Source organism: Aptenodytes forsteri, unplaced genomic scaffold (assembly GCF_000699145.1).
Source record: "Aptenodytes forsteri isolate BGI_AS27 unplaced genomic scaffold, ASM69914v1 Scaffold34, whole genome shotgun sequence".
NCBI lineage: Eukaryota > Metazoa > Chordata > Aves > Sphenisciformes > Spheniscidae > Aptenodytes > Aptenodytes forsteri.
Window position 1 is genome coordinate 432287 of NW_008795038.1, and position 7321 is coordinate 439607.

The 7321-nt window shown below is 63.3% G+C and overlaps 1 protein-coding gene across 1 annotated transcript in view; it reads left to right on the forward strand.

The window, feature by feature from the left end:
* The window catches only part of SLC26A11 (solute carrier family 26 member 11), a 9310-nt gene that overhangs the window by 668 nt on the left and 1321 nt on the right, over positions 1–7321 (forward strand). Inside the window, exons 2-16 of the mRNA XM_009276825.2 lie at positions 7–142; positions 440–632; positions 828–913; positions 1772–1851; positions 2681–2823; positions 3111–3286; positions 3442–3514; positions 3930–3980; positions 4789–4849; positions 5236–5291; positions 5411–5551; positions 5669–5796; positions 6216–6315; positions 6604–6737; positions 7090–7162. Coding sequence (XP_009275100.1) covers positions 7–142; positions 440–632; positions 828–913; positions 1772–1851; positions 2681–2823; positions 3111–3286; positions 3442–3514; positions 3930–3980; positions 4789–4849; positions 5236–5291; positions 5411–5551; positions 5669–5796; positions 6216–6315; positions 6604–6737; positions 7090–7162 — 1631 coding nt within the window. The remainder of the gene's footprint in view (positions 1–6; positions 143–439; positions 633–827; positions 914–1771; positions 1852–2680; positions 2824–3110; positions 3287–3441; positions 3515–3929; positions 3981–4788; positions 4850–5235; positions 5292–5410; positions 5552–5668; positions 5797–6215; positions 6316–6603; positions 6738–7089; positions 7163–7321) is intronic.

A 7321-nucleotide genomic window follows, 5' to 3' on the forward strand; every position in this document is an offset into this window, starting at 1 on the left:
TGCGAGGCTGCCCGTCCTGCGCTGGCTCCCGCGCTATTCTCTGGCCTGGCTGCAGCTCGACCTGATCGCCGGCCTGACCGTGGGGCTCACCGTCGTGCCGCAGGCGTCGGCGTACGCCGAGGTGGCCGGGCTGCCTCTCCAGGTGGGTGGCAGTGCCCTGCGGCCGTGGGTGCCCGGGGACACCCGTTCCCTGACCGCTGCCTGCGGCCTGGCAGTATGGCGGGCAGGGCAGGGAGGGCTGGACGGCCGGGCGGCCGAGGGCTGGTCCTGTGCAGTCACCCATTTTCCTGGGCAGGAAGCTGCAGGCGCCGTGTGTTTGCTCAGGGCTGGCTGCGGGCGCTGGAGGGACCTGAGGGCAGCCCAGCCCTCCTCGTCCTGGGGGTGTCTGGCATTTCCCAGCTCCGAGCGTTGTGCCAGTGCTCCTTTTGTCCCTGTGCAGTATGGCCTCTATTCTTCCTTCATGGGCTGCTTTGTCTACTGCTTCCTGGGCACCGCCAAGGACGTGACGCTGGGTCCCACAGCCATCATGTCGCTGCTTGTCTCTTCTTACACGTTCCATGAGCCTGTCTATGCCATCTTGCTCGCCTTCCTCTCCGGCTGCATCCAGCTGGCCATGGGACTCCTGCACCTCGGTGAGATGCTCTTGTCATGCGTGGTTGTATTTTTAGGATATCGCTGAACATCCTGTAGTTGTTCCCCTGCTCCCCTGTGCTCTCCGAGACGCTGGGGTTGTCCTGCTAACACTCGTGACAGCTCTGTGTGCATGCAAACACGCTGTGTTTCCCGTCGGGGCCAGCAGCGTGCTTACTGCCACCCGTCTCATGCAGGTTTCCTTCTGGATTTCATTTCCTGCCCAGTCATTAAAGGGTTTACATCGGCTGCTTCCATCACCATTAGCTTCAACCAGATCAAGGTAGGGTCTGCTGGTCTGCTCTGGATGCCTTGCCCGCTCTCTCCTGGAGCCGGCCGTGCTGCGGAGCTGGGATATTTAGTACCAGGCTGGGCGATGTGCTTGGTGTGAGAGGAAGGAGCTGCAAAGGGCGCACAGGCCCCCCCTGCCAGTGGTTCTGGTGGGTTCCTGAGTGCTCTGTTCTGAGCAGGCCAAGCTGAATGCACCCTCTGCCTGTGACCAGCCGGTGGCATTCAGGACACCAGTAAAACCAGGACATTTGATTTGGTCACTTGCAGGAGGTGCTGGGTGATTCTTGGGCATGGTGGGTTTGCAGCTCCACTGGTCCCTTGCTGGCCTCTCGGGGGCCTGAGGCCCTCTGGCTCTTCTGGGGCTGCAATGCTTCCTTTGTGGTTAACCAAAATCAGAGACTCAAGGGAGATGGTGTCAGGCTGTGCAAGGAACCAGCGGGCCAGTGTTGGCTAACGGCTGCGGTCGCAGTGGGGCTGCTGCGAAGGCACTGGGCCCTTGCCGCTGCTCCCGGCACGGTGCAGGGGGACGGCAGGGCTGCGCAGGCTGGGCTGGGGCCCCAAACTGAACCCCTTCCTGAGAGGTCGCAGTCATGTGTGCAGGATGGGGTCTAGGCGTCTCACAGCATCCCTGAGCCCTGTCCGCACGGAGTCGTGCAGGGAAAGGGCCATCCTGGAGTGCGTGCAGGAGCACAGGGTGGTCGTTGAGGAGTGCTCTCACCAGCAGCATCGACACTGTGCGTGTGCCAGGGCCCCGGGCAGGGCTGAGCCCCGGTGCTCCTGGCTGTCCCTCCACGGCACCCGGCAGCTTGGGTTGTGCCGGGCTTTCACCAGGCTTTGTCTTCCTGCACAGAACATCCTGGGACTGCAGGGGATCCCTCGGCAGTTTTTCCTGCAGGTGTATGAGACGCTGCGGAGGATCAGGGAGACCAGGTCAGCACCGTCCCTGCGCCTGCCCTGCTCTGTCCCCCTGCAGCTGCGGCGTCTCGAGCTCTGCTGCTTCGCTCCCCATCTCTTTGGTTACATCTTAGACCGATTTCTTGGTCCCTGCCCAGCGCTGTGACACAAGTGCTTGTTCTCAGCCATTTCCATTTGAGCTGAAAATTTGAAGACGGGGGAGCACGTGGGCTCCCAGGCTGCTAAAGAGGAAGGGTGGGGCAGACTTGTCTTATTTTCCACTCCCAGTTAGATACACCAGGATTTTGCCAGCCCAAAGACACTTCCTTGGGACTGTCAGTGTCGTTAAGTTCTCCTCCAGTTTTTGACAGTCCAAGAGGGAGCTCAGGCATCCCCGTGCCCCCCACCCTCTCCTGTTAGCTGCACCCATGGCTCGGGGTCTGTGCCACAGCCTGGGTTTCACACACAGCACAGTGACACACAGGATCAGCTTCATCACGGCTGGCAGAAGACCTCCCTGCCTAGCTGTGAGGGGCAGCAGCAGGAGGGGAAGGAGGCAGATCCCACTGCACTGATCCTGCCTGTCGCAGGGGTCCTGATTCTCTCTTTATGAAGAGCCCACAAACCCATTAGCATCATACCGCTGAGTGGGGGAGACCCCCTCCTCCCTCTCCTGCTGCCCTGCAGGGAGGTGACGCGTTTTGCCGGTGGTGCGGAGGTGCCGGCAGCGTCCCTGTGAGCTATGCACCTCCCTGCAGAGCCACGGCACATACCCAGGCAGACGCTCTTCCTCCCACGGGGCTTTGCGGTAGCTCTCCCTGTGCCCCACAGTGTGTTTGGGCTGGCACTGATGTGCCTGTTGCAGGGCTGGGGACGCCATCCTGGGGCTGGCCTGCCTGGCTGCTCTGGCAGGGCTCCGGGCGATGAAGAGCCGCCTGCCCCAAGGTGCCTGCGTGGAGCCGCTAGCTGCCAGGGTCAGCTACCTGATCGTCTGGACCTCCGCCACGGGTTTGTTGGCTATCTCCTGCCCTCTCCCCCCCCTGCAGCCGTCCCTCCTGGGGTCTCGTCTCTTCCGGGCAAGGAAGAGACAGCCCGAAACTGGTAAAGCCCAGGTCGGCAGGAGCTGAGACCTGGAGGTGGGTCAGGGAGGACAAAGTCCTAAGGATGATCCTGCTGCTGTGCATGCCCCTTCCTAAGGCTTGGAAGACCTCGGCAGCCCGGGTACCCACCTCCTGCCGTCCCTCCCGCCGCCCTAGGCTCCAGGCAGGTTTTCACAGTCGCTCTCTCTGCTGCAGCACGCAACGCCCTTGTGGTCCTGTTTGCTGGCCTGGTTGCTTACTCCTTCCAGGTGATGGGCTCCCAGCCGTTCACGCTCACCGGCAGCATCCCCCGGGGCCTCCCTGCCTTCCAGCTGCCGCGCTTCTCCATGGCTGCACCCAACGGCACCATCCCCTTCAGGAGCATGGTGGAGGTGGGTGCCAGGCTGGCCAATGGAGGCTGGGCTCCCTGCAGGCTGCTGTCTCCTTACTCCTGCGTTTGCTGGCTCCCCACGCAGCGGGAGGAGGCTCTGCTGCGGGGCGACCCTCATCCCTCGGTGGCAACACTCACCGCGTCCTTCCCTCCCAGGACATGGGGGTCGGGCTGGCCGTGGTCCCGCTCATGGGCCTGCTGGAGACCGTTGCGATTGCCAAGGCTTTTGGTATGGCTGCGCCAGGCTCCCGTGCCTGCGCTCTCAGGAGGGGTCTCTGCAGGGGGCTTGGGGTGCTGGGGACGTTGCTGTTCCCACAGGGGCAGTGGGAGGGACTGGGCTGCCCGTGCCAAGCCCGGTTCATAGTGTGGGCTGGCAGGAGGGGTCCCGCAGGGTGCTGCTGACCTCCCCTGGCCAGGCAGCTGCCCCATGCCTGACTGGGGAGTGGGCTGGGGGGGTTCTGCATTGTGCACAGCTGGAGTTTGCACAGGGGCCGAGCATTGTCTGGGCTGCTCAGGGGGTGCTGGGATGGGGGAGTGCCGGGACGGGGTCCCACGGCTGTCCCAGGCACTGCTGGCCCCGCTCCGCGCGCATGGCGGGTCGTGCCTGCGGGAAGCTCTGGGCGATGCCGCTCGTCTCCTTTCAGCCTCGCAGAACGATTACAGGATTGACCCCAACCAGGAGCTGCTGGCTATGGGTAAGAGGCCTCTCAGAGCAGGAGGGCAGGGGATGGGGTTCAGGCCTGAGCACTGCCGTGTGTCCCTGTGTGAGCCGGCACAGGCAGGACGCAGGAACAGCCACAAAACCACAGATGAAATGCAAATAGTGAATTTAATTTCATTACCTCGCCAATCGGGGGATCCCCGAAGTAGCACCTGGACAGAGGCACACAAGCGGGAACGCAGGCACCGCGGAGCTCGGTCCATGCTAGAGGATCAATGAACCTGCTGTTTTTGCCTGTTTATCAAGGATTCACGCAGGCGTAGTTTACCGCTGTGCTTTGATCTTTCCCACAGCAGGGCAGGAATCTGAAGCATGTTCAATAGGGCGCCCCTAAGTCTATCACAGGCCTATGTTATCTAAACACAAATGTTCTACTTGTCCAGTACACAAGGCCAAACAACAATTAGTATGATATATGTGTTTTTTGACACCCCAGCTGCAAGTCACTTGAGCGTGTTTACAATCCTCCTCGCCAATCTTCCGTTATTTTCCCACAGTCCCGCAGCCCCTGAGCTACCAGAGATCCCCATCTCAGCAGCCCTACTTCTTCCTGAAGTTTCACCTTTCTCATCTTGCATGGTGCCCCCCCAGCCTTTCTCACAGCTTAGCAATTTCTGGAGCAGCCTGAGCCCAGCTCACATGGCTGGATGGGCTCCGATCCAGCCCCGGGTACCAGCCCGGGGATGGAGGAGGTGACAGCAGGGCCACAGACTGGTCTCGTGGCCCTGGGCAGTGCCTCCCATAGCTGCTGCATCCCCAGCCTCTCTCCTTCCCCACTGCAGGCTTCGCCAACATCCTGGGCTCCTTCGTCTCATCGTATCCCATCACGGGCAGCTTTGGCCGGTGGGTAGCAGGAGGGGGAGCGGAGCCCCAGCCTGCAGGATGCTCGCTGGGGCTGTGTGGTGAGGGGGCTCTGCAAGATCTTGGGCGGAAGGTTGTGCAGACCCTGGTGGGTCCCTGAGCTCGCGTCCTGGTCCCCAGCTGCCCACCTTGGCTGCCGGGCTATGCATGGGTCCCGCGGTGACCTTCCCTCCCATCTCGCGTGCTCTGTGGTCCCGCTGCAGGCTGGGAGCCGCGGGCTTGCTCGTGTTTGTCCCCGGTGCGGTCTGACGGGGTGGGTGGTTTTCCTGGGTGGGGTCTCTGGGCAGCGGGTGGGGGCAGCTGCCGGCTGCTGCCTGCCCCGGCCAGCCCCAGCGCAGCCTGGGACAGCGTGTTGCTTTGCATTTCAGGACAGCAGTGAACGCGCAATCGGGCGTCTGCACCCCCGCAGGAGGGCTCGTCACAGGTGGAGCCCCCGACCCCCCTGTGGGCTGCTCTGCAGGCCCCCATGCCCAGCACCCGCTCCCCCCTGGGCACCCTGGGTGTCGGGGGCCCCATGGCTCAGGTGCTCCCCATCTCCCGCAGGCACCCTGGTCCTGCTCTCGCTAGCATACCTCACCTCGCTCTTCTACTACATCCCCAAAGCAGCGCTGGCCGCCGTCATCATCTCAGCTGTGGTCCCGTTGTTTGATGCTGGGATCTTCAGGACACTCTGGCGGGTTAAGAGTGAGGGCAGTTGATTCCCAGATGCAACCCGGCTCTGCCTGCAGAGCAGGCGCTGTCCCGGAGAGCCCTGTGGTGCAAGGACAAGGCGCAGCTGAGCCTGGGTCATCTCCCTTGCAGGGCTGGACCTGGTGCCCCTCTGCGTGACGTTCCTGCTCTGCTTCTGGGAGGTCCAGTACGGCATCGTGGCCGGCGTGCTGGTCTCAGGGATTCTCCTCCTCTACTCCATCGCCAGGCCCCCAATAAAGGTGGGCTTCACACCTCATGTTGGATGTGGTGGGGCCAGCCGGGCTTGCCGGGGGGCTGGGAGAGGGCTCCCCGAGGACAGCAGGGTGTTGGGGTCCAGGATGATTTTGACCTGCTCCCGCCCTATGCCGTGACCCCAGCCTGCCATCGGCACAGCACAGGGATCCCTTTCAAGGAGCATGAGGAAAGGGTATCCCAGGAGCTGAGAGCAGGAGAGGGAGGCATCACTGTCCCTGTTGCTGCCAATGCCTGGGGTGTGTGCAGGAAGGGAGTTTCCCTGAGGGATGGGGGCTCCTTCGTGTCCCCCGCCAGCAGGAAGGACAGTGCTTTGCTTTGTCACACGGGCAGTTGTCCCAGCCTGGGGAAGGTCACAGCCCCGAGACCCCCATGACTCATCCCTCTCCTCCCGGGTCTTGCACAGGTGTCGGAGGGGAATGTGCTCCTCCTGCAGCCGGGGAGCAGCCTGCACTTCCCAGCCATCGAGTGCCTCCGGGACGCCGTTTGCAGCCATGCCCTGGCAGGTACGGCGCTCCCCGATCCGCTGGCTTGTCCTGGGGACCTGGCTGTACCCCGGTGCCCACCTGGATCACTGCTGAGGGGGGTGGCAAGTGCTGCCCAGGCCTGCAGGCTGCGGGTGCAAGCAGGGCCAGCACAGCTTCCCTGCAGCGGGGACCGGCCCCTGGCCGCTGCCGCGCTCCCGAGGCTGTCTCACCCCTTCCAGCCACGGCTCTGGCTCTAAGGGCTGTGTCCCCTGGGCTGGTCATTTCTGGACTCGTCAGGGACATGACCGTATGCTCTTCTTCCAGCAGCATCTCCGCCCCGCTGCATCATCCTGGACTGTCGCCACATCAGCAGCATTGATTACACGGTGGTGGTGGGGCTGGCAGAGCTGCTGCAGGAGCTGCGCAAGCATGGCCTCTCGCTGGCCTTCTGCAGCCTGCAGGTAAGTGGGACGCAGCCTTGGCCAGCCCCGTGCGGGGTCCTGCTGCCTCTCCCCGTGCCAGGCATCAGCTCCGCTCCCCAGGGGAGGCTCCGCGACGATGGGCTCAGCCCAGCTGCCTTCCCCGTGCAGCCTGCGCTGGCCACTGGCGCCTGCCGCGAGGATGCTGCTGCCTCTCTTCTGGTAGCACCTTCATCTCAAAGAGGTGGAGGCAGCATCTGAGGCCGGCTGCAGGATGCGAGGTGGCGGGGAAGGGCTGCATCCTCTGCCCCGGGCTGGCTGGGGGCTCACAGCCCCGGAGAGACAGGAAGGGGCCAGCAGCAGGCTCCCCCAGCCCAGGTTTCTCTGCCCTCAGGACCCTGTTCTCCAAGTCCTGCTGTCTGCAGACTTAGAAGGATTCCAGCATTTCCCCAGCTGGGAGGAGGCAGGTGAGGCTCTGGGCTGCCCTGGGTGCTCTCCCGGGGCTGGGGTCCCCCAGGCTGCTGCTGAGCAGGGCTCTGGAAGACGAGCCCAGTAGTCTGACCTTTGTCAGTCCCCAAAGCTGCAGTGCTGGGGCTGCAGGCTCCCGGGAAAGCAAGCAGCAAGCA